This window comes from Dendrobates tinctorius, unplaced genomic scaffold, assembly GCF_039654945.1.
Source record: "Dendrobates tinctorius isolate UK_male_01 unplaced genomic scaffold, ASM3965494v1 ptg000187l, whole genome shotgun sequence".
Taxonomy (NCBI): Eukaryota; Metazoa; Chordata; class Amphibia; order Anura; family Dendrobatidae; genus Dendrobates; species Dendrobates tinctorius.
In genome coordinates this window covers 2,987,641-3,008,318 of record NW_027361854.1, presented here as the reverse complement: position 1 = coordinate 3,008,318, position 20,678 = coordinate 2,987,641, and the positions used below count along the sequence as shown (strand labels likewise).

At 47.2% G+C, this 20,678-nt stretch overlaps 1 protein-coding gene across 3 annotated transcripts in view; it reads left to right on the top strand.

Moving 5' to 3' along the window:
* The window catches only part of SARNP (SAP domain containing ribonucleoprotein), a 156,845-nt gene that overhangs the window by 39,287 nt on the left and 96,880 nt on the right, over window positions 1-20,678 (top strand). For all 3 annotated transcript variants that reach the window (XM_073552229.1, XM_073552228.1, XM_073552230.1), the window contains exon 4: window positions 7,275-7,342. In XM_073552229.1, coding sequence (XP_073408330.1) covers window positions 7,275-7,342 — 68 coding nt within the window. The remainder of the gene's footprint in view (window positions 1-7,274; window positions 7,343-20,678) is intronic.

Genomic DNA, 20,678 nt, shown 5'->3' with positions numbered 1-20,678 from the left:
CCTCCCGGACTACCTCGCCACCCTGGAGCCCTTCTGGGCATCAGATCTCTACTTGAGACCGCGGCTTCGGCCTAGCTGAAGCCGTCGCCTTTTCTCCGCCCCCCCGGCCCGCCCCCCGGATGACTAAGATGACACTATAGTGTCATGGAAGGGGCGAATCGAGGCAGAAAGGGCGCGTTTTTGCATAGCCCAGCGCGTCCTTTTCAGCTCTCCCCCCCCTCCTTCCTCTCCTCAGCGTCCCAGTGGCCATCTTTTTGGCTGCAGGCCATATTCCACAACGGACGCATACAGCAAGAAGGAGAACCACAGCAGTCTCCGGGGGGCACAGAACTGTGATTGGTCGGCGCTGGACCTGGGAGCACACTGGTGGGGTAAGATCACAGCTTGGTTCTCTCAACTTGGCTGTGAATCCATATTACCTATAAGACTTTCTGTGGGTTTCCTCTGCGTAGCCACCCCTGTAGGATCCCTGATAGCCAGCCTCTGTACACTATGCCAGGCTCAAGAAAGAAAACCAGGCAGGACTGTTTCTATGCATTCTGCACAGCCTGCAAAACCACTCTCCCCAGTGGCAGCACGTATCCGCACTGCCGAGATTGCATCCAGAACTCTGGGTCAGAACCCCAGGGAGTCCCTACCAACGCTTCAGTATTGGATACCACGCCGGAATGGGTTACTCAGATGTCGCAGTCTATGACAAAGTCCATAGATAACTTAACCGCTACATTGCTGCAAGCTCTGCAGGGTCGTGGCTCGGCTATGAACGTTACCCAGCAAACGGACAGCTTGTCCCTGGAACATGCTGTTTCCGACACTCACAGACGTAAGCGGACCCACTGGTCGCGATCACCTGCGTTGTCCTATAGCACACGGTCATCCCCCTCCAGGGAGGGACACCGTCATTCCAGGTCACCAGTCCCCTGTCAGAAACAGACAAGGCAGTTCTCCACAGAGATCCCCCTACCACAGAAGAACTCCGCCCCAGATCGCCCATCAGGGAATGCCTTCGCGATACACAGGATTCGGAACGCATCTGTGACTCCGACTCAGACAACGAAACGGAGAGGTCCGTGGTACCTTGTCCCCCTAGCAATACAGCGCTAGTTGAGGACATAATTTCTGCCATCCATCGGGTACTGGAAATTTCAGATGCAGCCCCGGAAGCCCCAGAACATAAGATTTGCTTTGAAAGTGTTCTGAAACCGCCTAAGGTCTTCCTTAATCAGCATGAGTTTCAAACGATACTTACTAAGCAGTTTTCGCAGCCTGAGAAAAAATTTGCCAATCGCAAATATTTGGAAGCGAAGTACCCCTTCTCACAGAAGGACACCAAAGTGTGGACAGATCCACCCGAAGTGGACCCCCCGGTATCTAGACTAGCAGCACAGACCCTACTCTCACTGCCAGATAGCTCAACCCTCAGGGACGCAGCAGACCGCCAAGTAGAACGCATGGCTCGTTCCATTTTCGAGGCGGCAGGGGCCTCCCTGGCCCCTGCGTTCGCTTCAGTTGGGGCGGCCAAGGCCATCCTGGCTTGGGCCAAAAAACTGCAGGAGGGTCTTCAACCTTCAAATCCCGGACTCTCGGACCAAGCGGTTCAAATAGCAGTTGTAGCAGACTACATGCTTCATGCAGCCCTAGACTCAGCAAGAGGTCTAGCGGGGATAGCAGCAAACGCTATTACGATTCGGCGTATCCTCTGGCTGCGGGAATGGAAAGCAGATGCGGCCTCGAAGAAGTCCCTCACGCATCTTCCCTAACTTAGTGGAAGGCTTTTCGGCGAAAAGTTGGACACAATAATATCCAATGCCACTGGGGGTAAGAGTACCTCTCTCCCTCAACTGAAACCTAAACGCACGTTTAAACGGCGAAACCAAACACGATTCCGATCCTTTCTGAACTCTTCGGGCTGGTCCGTCTCGCGCCGAGCGCAAAATCGTAACCGCTCTCCACGCAGAGACAATCCACGGACGGCGCAGAGACCGGACAGGACTTGGCAGCCGAAAGCAGGCCAAGCGAAACCCAAGGGAGGAATACCTCAGAACTTCGCTTCATCATGACTCACGAACTCCGGAAGACATCCCACCAGTAGGCGGGCGACTTCTACTCTTTCAGCAAGTCTGGCTGCCTATTACAGAAGACAGGTGGGTCAGGGAAATGGTGTCTTCCGGATACAAGATAGAGTTCACTTCCACTCCACCGAATCGGTTCTTCCTCTCTACTCCACCAACACCACCAAACATAGCTCGTGCCTTCCACCAAGCGGTCTCCTCTCTCCTTCAAGCAGGAGTCGTAGTACCGGTACCCGCGAATGAAAGATTACGAGGGTTCTACTCCAATCTATTTGTAGTTCCCAAGAAAGGAGGCAGCGTCTGGCCAATACTAGACCTAAAACAGCAACAAATTTTGTACGGGTCCGTCATTTTCGCATGGAGTTCCTCCGGTCCATCATAGCATCCATGGAGCAGGGAGAATACCTTGCCTCCATAGACATACAAGACGCATATCTGCACATACCAATTGCTCACGCCCTTCAAAGGTTTCTCAGGTTCGCGGTCAACCAAGACCACTACCAGTTTGTCGCTCTCCCGTTCGGACTCGCCACGGCTCCAAGAACGTTTACCAAGGTCATGGCAGCCACCATGGACGTTCTACACTCCAGAGGCATTCTATTCGTTCCGTACCTGGACGACCTTCTCATCAAGTCTGCCACCCTCAAGGACTGTGAGGTCAGTGTCTCAATCACAATCGACACACTGAGTTGTCTGGGATGGTTAGTCAACCTACAAAAATCGACTACCCCGAGTCAGACTCTAACTTTCGTGGGGATGCTATTCGACACCTCCAGGGGTCTGGTGCTCCTTCCCAAGAACAAAACACTGGCCCTCCGTCTGGGAGATCGCACACTCCTCCGCAATCCTCCCCGATCTCTCCGGTTTGCCATGAGAGTCCTCGGCAGGATGGCAGCAGCAATGGAGGGAGTGACATTTGCCCAGTTTCACCTCAGGCCTCTTCAACTAGCCATCCTCAGATCTTGGGACAGGAACCCCTTCTCCCTCGACAGGGAGTTCCGGTTGACATCGTCAACCAGGAGGTCCCTACATTGGTGGATCATGCCAACTTCGCTTGCAAGAGGAAAACCTTTTCTTTCAGGTCAATGGAAGGTCCTGACCACCGATGCAAGCCTGACAGGTTGGGGAGCGGTGCATCTACATCACAGGGCACAAGGCAAGTGGTCACCAATGGAAGCGACCTTGCCCATCAATATCCTGGAAATTCGAGCCATCTTCCTGGCACTGAGAACCTTTCATCACCTGCTGGCCGCCTCTCACATACGGATTCAGTCGGACAATGCCACAGCGGTGGCATATGTGAATCACCAAGGCGGGACCTGCAGTGCCCAGGCGATGAGAGAAGTAGCACATATATCCTCCACTGGGCGGAAGACACGAGGTCGGTACTCTCTGCGGTCCACATTCCGGGTGTGGAAAACTGGGAAGCCGACTTCCTCAGCAGGCAAGGAATGAACTCGGGGGAGTGGTCTCTTCACCCTGAAATTTTTTACCAGATATGTCAACGCTGGGGAACCGCCGGATGTGGACCTAATGGCATCCCATCTCAATGCCAAGGTCCCCGATTTTCATGGCCAGGACACGACCCGCGGTCGCTTGGAGCTGATGCCCTGGTTCAGGACTGGACCCAGTTCCAGCTCCTGTACATCTTTCGACCTCTCCCACTGATCTCCAGAGTCGTAAGAAAGATCAAACAGGAGGGAGTTCCAACCATCCTGATCGCGCCGGACTGGCCCAGACGTACATGGTACGCCGACATCGGAAATCTTTACAGCAGACGCCCCCTGGCGTCTTCCCAAACGTCACAACCTTCTGTCACAAGGTCCGTTCTACCATCAGAATTTAGGGGCTCTCAATTTGACGGCATGGCCCTGGATTCTAACCCAGGCAGGGTTCTCACCAGAGGTCATTGCCACCATGATCAGGGCAAGGAAACCAGCTTCCGCCAAGATTTATTATCGTACCTGGAGAACTTTCTTTTCCTGGTGCGAATCTCACGGACAGGTCCCACTTCCTTATTCTCTCCCGAAGGTACTAGATTTCCTTCAATCGGGCCTAGACGCCAACTTATCCCTAGGCTCACTTAAGAGCCAGGTGTCGGCGCTTTCAGGCCTTTTCAAAGGCGCATTGCTACCAAACCGCAAGTAAGGACTTTTCTCCAGGGAGTTTCCCGATTGGTTCCCCCCTACAGACGTCCACTGGAAACGTGGGACCTCAACCTGGTCCTGACAGCATTGCAGGCACCACCCTTCGAACCCCTTAAAGAAGTTCCACTCTGCATTCTGTCACAAAGTGGTTTTCCTAGTGGCAATCACCTCGCTATGCAGGGTGTCAGAATTGTCAGCACTTTCCTGCAGACGGCCTTTCCTAGCGTTTCACCAGGACAAGGTGGTCCTCCGTACTGTACCATCCTTCCTTCCGAAGGTTGTGTCCACCTTTCACCTCAATGAGGAAATTTCACTGCCATCTTTGTCCTGTTCCGGTTCATAGGGTGGAGTAGGCTCTGCATACTGTTGACCTCGTCAGAGCATTGCGGATTTATGTGTCCATGACTGCCCCCTTCTGGAGGTCTGATTCCCTCTTCATTCTTCCGGAAGGCGGTCGCAAGGGCCTGTCGGCCTCCAAGGCTACCCTTGCCAGGTGGATCAAGTCCACCATACATGAGGCCTACCGACTTAACAGTTCCCCTCCTCCGGCCGGTATCACGGCACACTCTACACGGGCGGTAGGGGCCTCCTGGGCCATTAGGCACCAGGCTTCGGCACAACAAGTGTGCAAGGCGGCCACTTGGACGAGCCTACATACATTTATGAAACACTACAGTGTTCATACCCAGTCCTCAGCGGACGCGAGCCTGGGTAGACGGGTTCTGCAGGCGGTAGTGCCCCAAATTTAGGGTCCTGCTAGCACAATATTCGTCCATTGCTTCCCACCCAGGGACTGTTTTGGGACGTCCCATGGTTCTGTGTCCCCCAATGAGGCGACAGAGTAAAGGAGATTTTTGTGTACTCACCGTAAAATCTCTTTCTCTTGGCCTCTAATTGGGGGACACAGCTCCCACCCTGTTGCCCTTAACGGGCCGTTGTTACGGTTGGGTTCTCATATTGTTCTTTAAGCTTGAACATAGTAGCCTTCTTACAGGCATGGTTATGTTGTTTTCTGTTATGTTCCTCCTAATGCTTTTGCACAAAACTGGAGAAGGCTGACGCCGTCCAGGGGTGTATACTGCAGAGGAGGAGCCATAGTTAATCTTTTTCAGATTATGCATAGTGTCGCCTCCTAGTGGACAGCAGCATAACACCATGGTTCTGTGTCCCCCAATTAGAGGCTAAGAGAGATTTTACAGTGAGTACACAAAAATCTTTTTTTTTTTTTTCCCCCCGTTTTCCAGTACACTATATGATAAAACCAATGGCTTGGTTCAATAGTATAACTCGTCCTGCAAAAAGCAAGCCCTCGCATAGCTATATTATTGGAAAATTAAAAAAGTTATGGCTCTGGGAAGAAGGTGAGCAAAAAAAGGGAAACTCAAAAACGGAAAAAGCCAAGCTGGTGAAGAAGTTAACTCCTTAATGATCCCAGCTTTTTTCGGTTTTGCGTTCTCGTTTTTCACTCCCCTTGTTCCCAGAGCCATAACATTTTTAGTTTTCCGTCAATATGGCCATGTGAGGGCTTATTTTTTTGCTGGGCGAGTTGTACGTTTGAAAGACATCATTGGTTTTAGCATGTTGTGTACTTGAAAATGGGGGGAAAAATCCAAGTGCTGTGAAATTGCAAAAAAAAGTGCAATCTAACACATGTTTTTTGTTTGAATTTTTTGCTAGGTTCACTAAATGCTAAAACTGACCTGCCATTATGATTTTTCAGGTCGTTACGAGTTCATAGACTCCAAACATGTCTAGGTTCTTTTTTGTCTGAGTGGTGAAAAAAAAACAACAAAGCATTTGCATCATTTTTTGATACCCGTAGCCTCTCCATTTTTCGTGATCTGGGGTTGGGTGTGGGCCTATTTTTTGCGTGCCTAGCTGACGTTGTTAAGGATCGCCCGTTATTGCACGTAATGCAGTGTCGCGGCGACCAAAAAAATGTAATTCTGACGTTTTGATTTTCTTTCCGCTACGCCGTTTAGCGATTGGTTAATCCTTTTTTTTTTTTTATTGATCGGGCGATTCTGAACTAGGCGATGTGTGATTTTTTTTTTTTTTTGTTTGTTTGTTTTATTTTGAAAGGGGGGTGACTTAAACTTTTATTTATTTTCTTTTTTAAAACTTTATTTTTTACATTTTTTGGCATGCTTCAATAGCCTCTATGGGAGGCTAAAAGCTGCCACAACTTGATCTGCTACATATAGGCGATGAGCAAATCGCCTGTATGTAGCAGAATTATAGCAATCCCATGAGCGCTGACCACCGGGAGGCGCTCACAGAAATCCGGCATCAACAACCAAGGAGACCTCTGGTTGTTAAGCCAACGCATCGCTGACCCCCGATCACATGACGGGGGTCGGCGATGCACGTATTTCCGGCCCGGCGGCCGGAAGTGCTTGTTAAATGCCGCTGCCAGCGTTTGACAGCGGTTTTTAACTAGTTAATAGGCGCGGTTGGATCGCGATTCTGCCTGTGGCTATTGCAGGCACATGTCAGCTGTTCAAAACAGCTGCAAGTCCCGCTTTGATGAGGGCTCACCGCCGGAGCCCTTTATGAAAGCGGAGGATCTGACCTCGGGCGTACTATACCGTCCAAGTTCAGAAAGGGGTTAAAAAGGTCCTGACATTAGGTAAAGAGTGGCAGAGTTTTGCTTTTACTTTATTCCCACTGCTAAGCGGAGTATACCACTTTTCACTTCATTTAAATCCATTATACGTTTGCAGAGATGTGGTGTCTTTTTTATTTAGTGCTGTTTGTTATCGTGTCACAAAAGCCTCTCATTTCATGTCTTTAGGCTGCTCAGCATAGTTACTGTGTGAGCCTCGCTCCCTTTTAAAGACTAAAAATTTTGCATTAAATAAAAAGGTCCACTTCTCTAACTGTATGGCAGGTTTAAAAAAAAAATGCACACAGTTAGCTGCAGTGATAAAATAAGAGCAACAACTGGTGACAGGCTGGCAGGTTCTCTCTTTTTTTTTTTTTTTTTTTTTTTTTTTTTTTGCTCTCTTGTTCACCAAACAGTCAAACCCTTCTCTTATGATTTCCTTCTTTGCAGGAAGAAGATCAGAAGCCATTGGAAGTTACTCTTAAGGAGGATGAACCTTCTGACAAACCCGAGGAGAAGTAAGTTATGCCAGAAAGATTCCTTCCAGGGAATGTTGCCCAAATCTCTGTTAAATCCAAAAATGTCAATTGAGCTATGCACTGGAGGTAATGATGCCAATGTACTTTTTACTTGACATCAGTGCAGCGTTTTGTCAAGGTTTCCTTTTATCCGCATGTAGAGGAGTGTTAAGGTTTGTATATAAGTGTAACTTCAGCTCCATTTTCTTAAGCGGGAGTCACACACAGCAATCTCGCTAGCGATATCGCTGCTGAGTCACAACTTATGTGACGTAACAGCGATCTCACCAGCGAGATCGCTGTGTGTGACAGCGATCAGCGAGCTGCCCCCCTGCCGGTATCGCTGATCGCTGTAAGAAACCTCTGGGCATATTTTTTGTTGCTGGTCTCCCGCTGGCCAGCACGCATCGCTGCGTGTGACAGGTGGGAGACCAGCGATCAGCTGTAAAAAATAGAATTAAAATAAAAAATATTGTTATTCTCACCTTCCGACGTCCCGTGCAGCATTCCTCTCTCCACGCTCCGGTCCCAGTGATCCTTTGCACGAATGACCGCAAGACTTCGCGCTCCCGCGAGACCGTGACTCTCGCGTTCATTCTCGGTCATATTTTTTATTTTAATTCTATTTTTTACAGGGATGGCAAGCGATGCCGGGCGCTCGGCATCACTGTGCTAATCGCTGGTGAAGCTGTCTGTGTGACAGCTCACCAGCGATCACATAGCGACTTACCAGCGATCCTGACACCTTGATATCGGTGTCGGTCTCGCTGGTAAGTCGCTATGTGTGACTCCAGCTTTATTCTGTGAGAAGCAAGTTTAGATCTCGGTAGAAAGTAGCGAAGTCCAACTCTATATTTAGTAAAAATCTAAATGTACTGTAGAATATCTGGGTAAACTCTGCCCAGGTAAGTGAGCTCTTGAAAATGAGAGCTGATCAAGCTTGCGGTTTAAATTTGGTCCTTTGCTGAATTCCTTCTTGTCCCATATTAGGATTATTTATATTGTAACTAATGAATGTTGGTGAAACATTGCCTTTATGCAAGTGAATTACATTAGTTCTCAAGGTCTCTTTAAATTATGCAAAAAAAAAAACAGCCAAGTCAAATAACCTGTTTCTGTTGATTGAGGACAGGCCACATTAGCTGTGACTTTATTCTGCAATGGGAACCAGCAGACTGGCATAAAGGCCCAGCCTCTCTACACCCTATGTATGTTAATATACAGATACCATAGGGATTTAGCGCTGCATACGTATGACAAACCATAATTTTGCTTTTCTCTTCAAGTTATTTTTATTAATTTTATAGGGAAGAGTTACAATGCACACATAAGGAAATATACATAGAAATAGTATATGAAACAAGAAAAATGTGAGGAAAGGGGAAGGAAGAAACAGAATGCAGATAGAAGGGACATGGGAACATAAATAAATACATATGCATAAAAGGTCTACTGAACCTTTTGCACCTTATATAACAAAATTGCAGAAAAAAAACAATTTAAAGTCTATTCAATAAACAATAAATGGTATAGATTCCCACTATACTTATTTTGATCATGTTTTATTTATAAGGACATATCGCGTTCCATATGGACCATTTCAAGTCGTAACTTGATAATGAGTTATTTATGATTGCATATGTATATTCAAACATATTATTGTTCATAATTCTGTCTATAACTTCTGTAATTGAGGGGAATACATGTTTGTTTCCATTTAGACAATAACAGCTTGTTACCAAGAAAATTTGTATTATTGTAGATCATTAAGTGGAAAATCATCTATTCCCAGAGACAGGATGGCTAATTGAGGAGTAGGAGGAATATCTATGTTGCATATTTTGTTAATCAATAGTGATGAGCCAGTATACTCTTTGCTCGGGTGGCCCCGAGTATTTTGGCGTGCTCGGAGATTGTTTTTGTTGACGCAGCTGCATGATTTGCGGCTGCTAGACAGCCTGAAAACATGTGAGGAATGCCTGTTGTTAGGCATCACTCGCTCATGCCTATTAATCAACTCCTTTTTGGCTATATTCTCTCCAACATAATTCAAATTGATTAGGAAATATTCTACATAATTTTACTTTTCATAACTCATGGGAGTACAAGGTTTTTTGTCCATGTAATTCATTACTTGTGTTTTTATTTATTTTTTTGCCTCATCCTCCGAGACACACAGACAGTAACACCCTTGACCTGATCTTTGTCCAGCTCTGTACAATCTCCTACCTAGATAACTCACCGGTTCCCCTCTCTGACCACAACATTCTCTCCTTCACAATCACACATCCTCGCCCACCACAGCACACTCCTACCTACCACACATTCAGAAATCTACAAGCCATTAACCCTCATACACTTGCAGACTCCCCTGCACTCATCATTGTCCCCAATCTCTTCTTTTTCCTGTCCTGATCTTGCTGTACATCACTACACTCTTAGAAGCACCCTTGACCAAGTAGCTCCCCTCACCCGCAAAACCTCCAAGCACAGAGTAAAACAGCCCTGGCTGACATCGCAAACTCGACTTTTCCAGCGATGCTCTAGGTGTGCTGAATGCTTATGGAGGAAAAATCGAACACCAGAAGACTTCATCCACTTCAAATTCATGTTAAGAACCTATAATTCTGACCTTCACCTTGAAAAACAGACCTACTTCACCACCCTGATCTCCTTACTGTCCAGCAACCCCAAGAAACCTTTTGATACCTTTCACTCACTCCTCAGGCTGAAAGCACAAGCCCCTATCACAGACATTTGTGCTGATGACCTGGCCTCCCACTTTATGGAGAAAATTGATAATATCCGTCAGGAAATCCGCTCCCAGCCACCAAGTGCAATGACTCCCATCCCTCCCTGCATTTCCCCTGGCTCACTCTCCACATTTGATGCCATCACAGAAGAAGTTGTCTCCAGGCTCCTTTCTTCTTCTCGTCCGACTACATGCACTACTGACCCCATTCCCTCACATCTCCTCCAGTCTTTCTCTCCAGTCGTCACAACTCGCCTAACTACAATCTTTAACCTCTCCCTCTCCTCGGGCATTTTCCCCTCCTCCTTCAAACACTCTATCATTACTCCATTATTAAAGAAATCCACTCTCAACCCATCCTGCACAAACAACTACAGACTAGTCTCCAATCTCCCCTTCATCTCTAAACTCTTGGAGCGACTGATTTTTCTCCCGTCTTACCCATTACCTCTCCACTCACTACCTCCAAGACCCATCATAGTCCGGTTTCCACCCTCTGCATTCGATAGAAACTGCACTCATCAAAGTGACCAATGACCTTCTGACAGCAAAATGTAACGGTGACCACTCTCTGCTCATTCTCCTAGACCTTTCTGCAGCTTTCAATACTCTTGACCACCATCTCCTCTCTAGGCTCCAGTCATTAGGCATTAAGGACACTGCTCTCTCCTGGTTCTCCTCCTATCTTTCTGACCGCTCCTTCAGTGTTTTATTCGCTGGCTCCACTTCATCTCTTCCTCTCGCTGTCGGGGTACTTCACGGCTCAGTCCTTGGGTCCCCTTCTCTTCTCTCGCTACACGGCCCCAATTGGAGAGAGCGTGAGCAGATTTGGCTTTCAGTACCATCTTTATGCTGATGACACACAACTATACACGTCATCCCCTGACCTTAACACTGCTGTACTACAGAACGCCAGTGATTCTGTCCACAGTCTCCAACATCATGTTTGCTCTCTATCTTAAACTCAACCTTTCCAAAACTGAACTACTTCTACTCCCGCCGTCTACCAACCTCCCTAAATCTGACATTTCCCTCTCCGTGAGTGGCATCATAATAACACCCTGGTAGCAGGCGCGCTGTCTGGGTATTATGTTTGACACCAATCTCTCCTTCACCTCCCATATACAATCTCTTGCCCGCTCTTGTCGCTTACACCTAAAGAACATCTCAAGAATCCACCCTTTTCTCACTGTGGAAACAGCAAAAACCCTCACTGTCGCCTTGATCCACTCCCGCCAGGACTACTGTAATGCTTTATTAATTGGTCTCCCCATCGCTCGACTTTCCCCTCTCCAGTCCATTCTTAATGCTGCAGCAAGGGTCATCCATCTGGCCAATTGCTACTCGGATGCGTCCACTCTTCGCTAGTCGTTACACTGGCTGCCCATTCACTACAGGATCCAATTCAAAGTACTTGCTCTCACCCACAAAGCTCTCCACATTGCGGCATCCCCTTACATCTCCTCCCTCATTTCTGTCTTATCGACCTAACCGACCGCTCTGCGCTCTGCAAACGACTTTCGACTAACCTCTGCACTAATCCGTACCTCCCACTCCTGACTCCAAGACTTCTCTCGCGCTGCGACAATCCTCTGGAATTCTCTACCCAAAAAAATTAGGACCAGCCACAACTTGCACAGTTTTAGGCACTGCCTCAACACACATTTAAGAGCGGCCTATCACGTTCCCTAATTAGTCATTTTATGTGTGTGCGTAGCCCATTCACTATCTCCATCTATCCCCCTCTCCCTCAAGATGGCTGGACCATCATTTTAAATACACACCTGTACTTTGTATCTCCCCCACCTCAATGTAGATTGTATGCTCTCACGAGCAGGGCCGTCTTATTTTGCTTTAATCATCGTATTATTTCTAAAGCTGTTACTTTTGACTGTTGTGTTTGAAACTGTTAAATTGTAAAGCGTTGCGGAATATCTTGGCGCTATATAAATAGAGATTATTATATGTTATGATTGGGTCACCGAGGAGGAGAGCAAGCCCAAGCTAAGCCACAGAAAACCAGAGAGGTTGGTAACTAAGCGGATTGCAGACCCCTGATCCTATCCACACAACTAGAAGTAGCCGTGGAGCGTGCCTACGATGATCCTAGATGCCTCGGCACAGCCGGAGAGCAAACAAGCCTAAAGCAAAAAAGGGGAAATCTAAACTGCCCCAGAGCAGACCCCAAAGGAATAGATAGCCCCCAAACATATATTGTCGGTGAAAACACAAACGCAGGTAGGAAAATAGACTGAGCAAACGATGGGGCCCACACTGACTAGACAGGAAAGGAAAGACACTGTCTGCAATCACGCAAAAAAAACCCTGCAAAAAAGTCCAACACGTCTGATGCAAAAAAATACTGAAGTCACACGACTTCGCCCACTGTATCAGCACTCTGGTATATTCTGAAAGCAGAGCAAAAAGAGTCCAATCTAATAAGGGACAAAAACAAACTGGCACAAGCAGTAACATATGAATGATGATTCAGCACAGCCCCAGCCGGAGCTGGCTGACCCACACAGAACTGAGATAGACAAAACCAGATCAAATGTAAACAGAATAGCAAATGAACACTTAGCTGAACATGCAGGGACTGAGCCGGAAACTTACACCTCAGGAGGCAGAAACAAAATCACCAGCAGGGATAGAGGGAGTCGGCTGTCTTAAATCCCAGTCTGAAACCCCAGATCTCCAATTGTCGTCCTCATTATCAGGTGGCAAGCCTCTGTTAATCAGATCAGCTCCATTACCTCCAGTAACCACCAGAGGGAGCCCAGAAAGAGAACTCGCAACCCCTCTGTCAATTTGACCAGCTCCACTACCTTCAGTAGTAACCAGAGGTAGGCCAGAAAGCGAATTCACAACAATTATGATTATCATTGCCTGGAAGCAATCTGTTGTACAATACCATACAATTTGTGTTTAATTGTACAACTACCCACTCCCCCCCAAGTGAATATCCACCTCTCCTCGGGGGGATGTAGACATTTAGCCAACATTACTTCTTATCAAAGCATACCATGATCCCACCACCAATGCCAGAGGTGGATCTAACAGGAAGAGGTAGAAGTCCTTTCTATTTCCCTCATTTTTTGAGTCTGCCTTTGCTGCTACCTTTGGCTTAAAGAGACTGCACTTGTGATTCCAACATTATTCATTCTTGTGCAGTAGTTTTTTTATAACACAGCAGATTATGCTTCTTAAAGTGGCTATTTTGTGGTATATCATTGAGATCTGACAATTTCTAATGCATGGGGACCTTCTGCTGATTGTCCTCCACAATGACTAGAAAGTCAGTTCCTGTTAAGCATAGGCAAGGGGTCACCAGTCCATGAATGGCTGCTGTTTTCTAGCTCAGTGAATTAGCACCAAGTGTAGCAGATAGCCATGAAAAGTGGCTTTGGACATGACTTTTGCAAGTAAGCTTTCTGCAATGCTATCCCTTTTTTAATAAACCCTCTGCAACCTCCAGAAGCACAGCGTGCCATATTAGGCTGTTACAAGACCCACCTAGCATGCCTCTGCACAGCAGAGAAGAGCCTGCCCACCTAATTCATCAAAAATTACACCACTTAAGTGGCTTAACTCACACTAGAAATGTTACACCAGTTTCTGACTAGAGTAGCGTTTCTGGTGAGCTGCACGGCACTGAGAAGATGCAATGAATTAAGAGCATCTTCTCGCAAAGGAAATCTGTCAAACAGGATCCTACCCCCAAACTATTTGAAAGATCTACATGCACAAATAAAGTTCATCACGTTACATGGCCTGTCCATTCCTCTGTTATTGAGAAATCTGTGTTTGAATTGATATGCAAATGAGACTGAAGAACTATTGTAGATCTGAGGCCTCTGTCACTCCACCTCTATTCACAGCTGTCTGACTTCTTTGAAAGCAAGTGTCAGTCAAGCAGGAGGAGGCGGCACTGGGTGAGGAATAGAGCTAAAGTGATGGAGGATTGAGAAAGTGCTTCCACACTCCAAAGCACTTAAGCCTCAGTTGCATATGAATTCAAACACAGATTTCTCGGTAATGGAGGAACGGACTGTGCAGGTAAATGTATTACTTATCTTTGCAAGCTGTGGAATTATATAGTATGGCGGAAGAAATCCTTCTGACAGATTGCATTTAACCTATATAGTGAAAAAACCTCTGTGTACTTCAGAGAGATTCATAAGCCCATATTCACCTGATGGAGGACAAAGGCGCACGCTTTTAACCTTCAACAGGATAGTAACTATCACATACCTCTTTATTATTTACGTGCAGTATAGAAAAGATTCACAGAGGGTGTACTGTGCAATCTGATTTTTTTTTTAGTTGCTATGGGATCCTAAGGGCCTGCCATCAGACTCAATTGGAGTGTACTGCGCAAGTGAAAGGCTCGAATGCCATGTACACAATTGCCATCTGCTACTTCAGATGTCCTGAGTGATGCCGGGTCCACATTGGAAATTGGGTCAGCCCATTGCTAGTGGGTGCTGTCTTTTTAAATCGGATGCATTATTTTCATCTGTGAATCGAAGAGTTGCAAGCTGCAATTTTTTTTTATTTTTTTTTCCCTCAGACCCCATTAGTCCATGTGTAAAATAAACCATATGCACTGACTACATTGGGTCTGTGTGCATCTGAATAGACAAACTTCCACATATATATTTAGACTGAAACTGAATGTGATCTATTTTTCTAGTGTGAATACCTCCATTAACAGAAAGTGTGTACCGAATATTAAGAGCTGGTAATATCAGGGAAGAATCTCTTCTATCTAATAATCCACATCAGTCTACGATGGTGTATAAAAGAATAACTCTAAGGGGGTAATGCATTTTTTTTTTTAAATCTAGAACTACTGTTGTTTGGAATTGGCTTTTTCGATTTGTCCTCAGATAAACCTGTGGCTTAAGCTATAGATCTTTGCCCTGTCTTTCCATGTTTTATTTGTGTGAAAAGGCTTAGCTCTTGCTGCAGGGTACCTACCTAACAATTCTTCTTATCCTTTATTCTTCCTCTTTCATTAAGCCGTTTCCCATGCGGATCACAAAGGATCTTTTCAGATAAACTTTCATCGTAATCTTCTCTAATGTGTATTCTGATGTCACTAAGAGAGGATTAGCTGACATTTAAATTCAGGTTTTGTGCTGTTTTTTTTTTCTATATCTAGGAGGGAAATACGGCTTTATAATGCATTTTTTTATACAGATAAATGAAGACGTGCGTCACGCTATGCATTATTCTGAAGAAATCTGTTAAATAAATATTTCACTGGAGGGGGCCGTGAATCTTCCAGGATTTTGCTATAGAATTTGAGTGAAATGAAAATGAATAGAAACCAGCTGCAGAGGCCAATTTACCACACAAGATGGCAATCTACACAGATGTGCTCCGCTTTGCAGATGCTTCCAGCTGTGGGCCGGCATCTGTGCTGTCACCGCTCGGGCTTAGGCAGCCTGTAAGTGCAGAAAAGTCCACCAGTTCTTGCCATTGTTTCTCTAGTCCCACTGTTTTCTGTCAATTGGTAATCCCCTTTTCTAATGGAAAACTTCCATCTAAAGTATGTTTTTATGGATGGAGTTTGTACATTCTAACAGTTTGCAGCTATTATCTCCGTATTAGCTTGTTTTCTTACATTAGGCAATAATACAGAGCAGCTTAAAGGGGACCTGTTAACAGAGCATAAGTGGCCAGTGTTTGCTCTTAATTTACTCCTTTTTTATTTAAATTTGCCATGTGTTTTCAGAGATGTGGGCCTTATTTATAATCTTTTCTATCCTTTTTTCTAAGGGGTTGGTGATCACACAGTAATTATGCAGAGCAGCTCAAAGACATGCCTCCAGTGCATCCTGTGAGACAAAATATCCCCTTGGTAAAGACTTTAAAGTGGTTGTCCACTACTTGGCTAACCCCTTCTCAATTCGTATGTTCTCCCTTTTCTAAAATAACACTTATTCTCTCCTCCGGTGTCGGTACTGTATTTCCTTGCTGTCTTGTAACGATGTGATGTGACGTGAACCTTTCGGACAATCTCCTGGATGTAAGTGATTTGTCCAAAGGTGGTGAGACTGAAGCAGCTGCTCATTGGCCGCAGCGTTAGCGTGATGTCACACTGTTTGCTTGTTGGGAGAGGTATTGCCGACACCGCTGGAACGGTTCTGGCACCGGAGACAAGTATAAGAGTTGTGATTTTAAAAGATGGAATCATGCTGATTGAGAAGGGGTTGTCTGAGTAATGGATAACCCCCTTCACCCTCAGCAATTAACTATTTGGACCAACTTCTGCAACTACGATCTGTCACCAAATTTCACAACAAACTGCATATATTATCTCTCAGACCCTTTGAGGGTGTTGGACTAACTTTGGAGATCTGTCAGAATGCCTGCATAATCCTTTCTGAAAGGTTTTCTCTCTTATATTGGGATAACCAGATGCAAAGCAGTAAGTCATGGGAAGAGTTACAGCACATAGCTGCACAGAAGTTTAGTAGTAAAGCAGGAGAAACAGCAGGCTCATCTAGGATGCAGGTGCACGGATCCAGTACAGCATCGCTCACATAAGAAATCCGACACTCTCATGTGGATGGAAAATAAGTAAAAAGATTTTTTTTTTGTTTCAGAAATCAAATTTAAAAAATTCCAGCACATGGAAATGAAAGCAATTCTGACACGTTTCAAGCGCAACTTGCACACTTAGTCGTAGTATAGCTAGAGTTTCCCAAGTAACCCACACATATACATGTAACAAACTACTGTATTTCTCCTACGCCTCATTGGAGGATACAGAGACAGTGGGTGTTATGCTGCTCCCACTAGGAGGACACTAAGTAAACCAGAAAAAAAGTTAGCTCCTCTCCTGCAGTATGCACCCTTTCGCTGGCTGGGATTTCTCCAGTTCTTTGCTTAGTGTTTGTAGGAGGCACTTGGGTCTGGTTTCAGACCCCACCGTTTTTATTTTATTTTTGAATTTTCTGTAAATTTTTATTTTTTAATTAACGGAGTGAAAGGGGCGACGGTTCCTTTCTACGGCCCGCTCTCCCCCGAACCAACAACAGGCAAGCACGTGGAGTAACCCTTCACGTACACTTTCCTGCGACGAATGGGGCTGATTCCTCTGACGATGGTTTCCTTATGGTCGGTACTCCACGGATACGAGGGCTAGCGCAAAAGGAACGAAGCACAGGAGTGCATGGAGAAGGACTTGAGCAGTGCTTTCCGATGCCCTGAATCAGCCCCACAGCTCTCGATCCCCCTACCACAGGGTGGATCGATTGAGCAGTATCCCTTTAAGACCTCCTCCAGCTCTGCTGCATTGCCCGGAGGATAAAGACCCTGCAGCTGGAGGAACGCGCAGTGCGACCTGCCTGAGCTCAGGAGTGGAGGTATGGGGTCGGGTCCTTACCCCTGGGAGAAGTGCTGACTTGGCGTCAGCGGCGGTGCACCAGCACCCCATCGCGGCGCACCCCGGCGCTCGGGTAGGCCAGAAATTTAGCCCCTGGCTTTTCCGGACTACTAGGCCACAATTTGAATAGCGCCGCCCCCGACGCCTACCACAGGTAGGCCAAAAATTCAGTCCTCGTTTTTTCCGGCCTACTAGGCCGCAATTTGACTAGCGCCGACTACGCTAATGTCGCCGCCCCCTCCTCTTGGCGCCTCTCCCCTCTTATGAGACGCGCAATTCTAATCTCTGGGGCCATGTCCTTTTCCATCAACAGCCGTTAACCCATTCAGGAGCGCTAGGCCTGCTCTGGACAGCCGGATACCGGGTGACACCACAGGACCACCGCTATTCCTCCCGGGGGACACAGCACAGGATCGTGGGTAAGCTGCATCTGCCCTCAGATTAAAGCTTAACCCCTTCCCGGCACATTCTCTGCAGGTGCAGACAGACTCTGCCGTTAACCCTTTCAGGAGCGCTATGCCTCAATCTAAGGAGGCTAAACGAGCGTATAATAAGCACACTGCGTTTTTTATATTGTGTGCACCATTTGCAAGTGTGCATTACCCAGTGGACAGACTAATCAGTTATACATGGACTGTGACCCGGCCTGCGCCCCGACCTGCGCTCCAACGCCCCTCGCCGCGCTGCTGACGGGCCTCCAGCGCTTAGTACCACTGAGGGGGGTCTCTGACCCAGGCTATATTCTCCCTCCAGGAGGACTCTTAAAGTCAGAACCACCAGCAGGGGCCATCCTCGTTCAAGGGATGGTCAGGTCTCTGGAAAGCTGACCCATGACGCGTCCCCTAGTCACGTTCGTGCCTCAGCATCGGCGCCTCCTGTTTCTCGCTCGCCTTTTTCTGAGGTTCACAGCGAGCACGACTCTGAATTCGAATCTGACTCGTCAGCCCCTCAGAATCCCCCATCTGATCAGGACTCGCTTGATTCTCTTATAGAATCAGTCAACAGGATTCTGAAGTTGGATGAGGAAAATATTCCCGCTCCAGCACACGCTATCTCATTAAGAAAACCAAGCGTGGGCGTAGGTTGTTTACCAGCTGTCCAGAAACATAGGGACCAGCCACATAAATGGTTCTCAGGGCAACAGGCTACTCAGGCTAAATACCCTATTGATACAGACCTAATGAAGGATTGGTACAGTCCCCTCCGGTGGACCCTCCTGTATCGCGTCTTGCTTCTAAAACGCTCCTATCTGTTTCGGAGGGTTCCTCAGTCAGAAACTCGTCCGATCGTCACATTGACTATCTTGCCTTCTTTCAGTGCAATTTGGGTCTCTAAGTTAATGGCCGCTTGGGCAGAAGCCTTATTTCCTTCCCTCCAGGGCACCATTTTTCCTCCGGAGGCAACCACTGTCGCCAGGCAGATAATTCACGCAGCGGACTTTGTAGTAGATGCTTCTGTTGATGCCGCCAACTGCGCGGCTCAAACTGCCGCTAATGCGACCTCCATTACAAGAGCCCTATGGCTCTGCGGCTGGCGGGCAGATGCCACATCTAAAAGAGCATTGTCTTCTCTCCCCTTTCAAACGGGTCGTCCTTTTGGGGAGATACTGGACTAGCCCTTTTCTGATACTACCGGAGGGAAAAGTAAATTCCTTCTCGCAACAATTCCGGTTGGTCCTCCTCTACTTTCTCTTCCAGATCTGGTCATCCCCGCGAAGAGACAGAGGCTCCCAGAACTCATACAGACCTAACCGCTCATGGAAACCCAGGTCTAGGGCTTCTGGATCTAGGGGAGTCAGATCTCATAGATCTACCCAATGACTTGTTGCGGTTTCCGGCAGTTACCGACAAAGTTGGCGGCCGCCTACTTTCCTTCAGCCACACTTGCCTCACAGTTGCCCACGACAAGTGGGTCAGGTAGTTGGTGTCCCCCAGATACAAGATAGAAGTTTCTCCCCTCCAACTCGGTTTTTCCTTTCCTATCCCCCAAGGAAAAGACAAGAGCCTTCCTTCGGGCTGTTCAGGCTCTGATAAGGGATGGAGTCATCATTCCGGGTCCTCATCACGAGAGGTTCATGGGTTTTTATTCAAACCTTTTTTTGTGGTTCCCAAAAAGGACGGGACGATCCGACTCATACTGGATCCCAAACTGTTAAATCAGTTTGTCAAAGTAAGGCGACTCCGAATGGAATCCCTTCGGTCAGTTGTCACTTTCATGGAAAAAGGAAAAGTTCCTAGCATCCATCAACATCAAGGACGCTTACTTTCACATTCCAGATCTGCCCGTCTCACCAGCAGTTCCTGCGTTTTTTTTTGCAATTCACGAGCATCACTTCCAGTTCCTTGCCTTGCCCGTCGGACTCGCCAACGCCCCCAGGATCTTTACTAAGGTCATGGCGGCTGTCATGGCCATTCTCCACTCGCGGGGAGTGTCGGTGTTACCGTATCTGGATGATCTGCTCATCAAGGGCCCGTCCCTTCCAGCCTGCGAAGAATCCATGGACATAACAGTGATACACTTTCTCGCCTGGGCTGGAACTTAATTTTCGAACCGTCTTTCCCAAAACCGGCTCAGCAGATGTCCTTTTTAGGAATGATCTTGGACACTTCCTGCGAGTTGGTCATTCTCCCTCCAGAAAGGGCCCAAGCCTTACTTTAGGCAGCGCGGACTCTTTAACCACCGGTTTCGCGCTCTATTCATTTCAGCATGGGAGTTCCCGTAAGGATGGTGGCAGAGATGGAAGCAGTTCCATTGGCACAGTTTCACCTCCGTTTCCTTACAACATGCGTTGCTGTTAGCTTGGAACAAGAACCCGTTCTCCCTGGATTGTCGGATCCTTCTGTTCCTGTGGGTCAGGCAAGCCCTCAGGTGGTGGACACTGATGTCCTCCCTGAATCGGGGGAAGTCTTTTCTCCCAGTAAAATGGTTGGTAGTAACCACCGACGCAAATCTTCTCGACTGGGGTGTGGTCTTTTCTCACCAGACGGCACAAGGGTCGCTGGTCGACCCAAGAGTCACGTCTCCCCGTCAACATTTTGGAAATACGAGCTATCAGATTGGCTCTACGGAGTTTCCACCATCTCCTCGCAGATTGCCCCATCAGGATCCAATCCAACAACGCCAAAGCTGTAGCGTATTTCAACCGCCAGGGAGGTATCCGTAGCAGGATGGCCATGCACGGTGAGTCA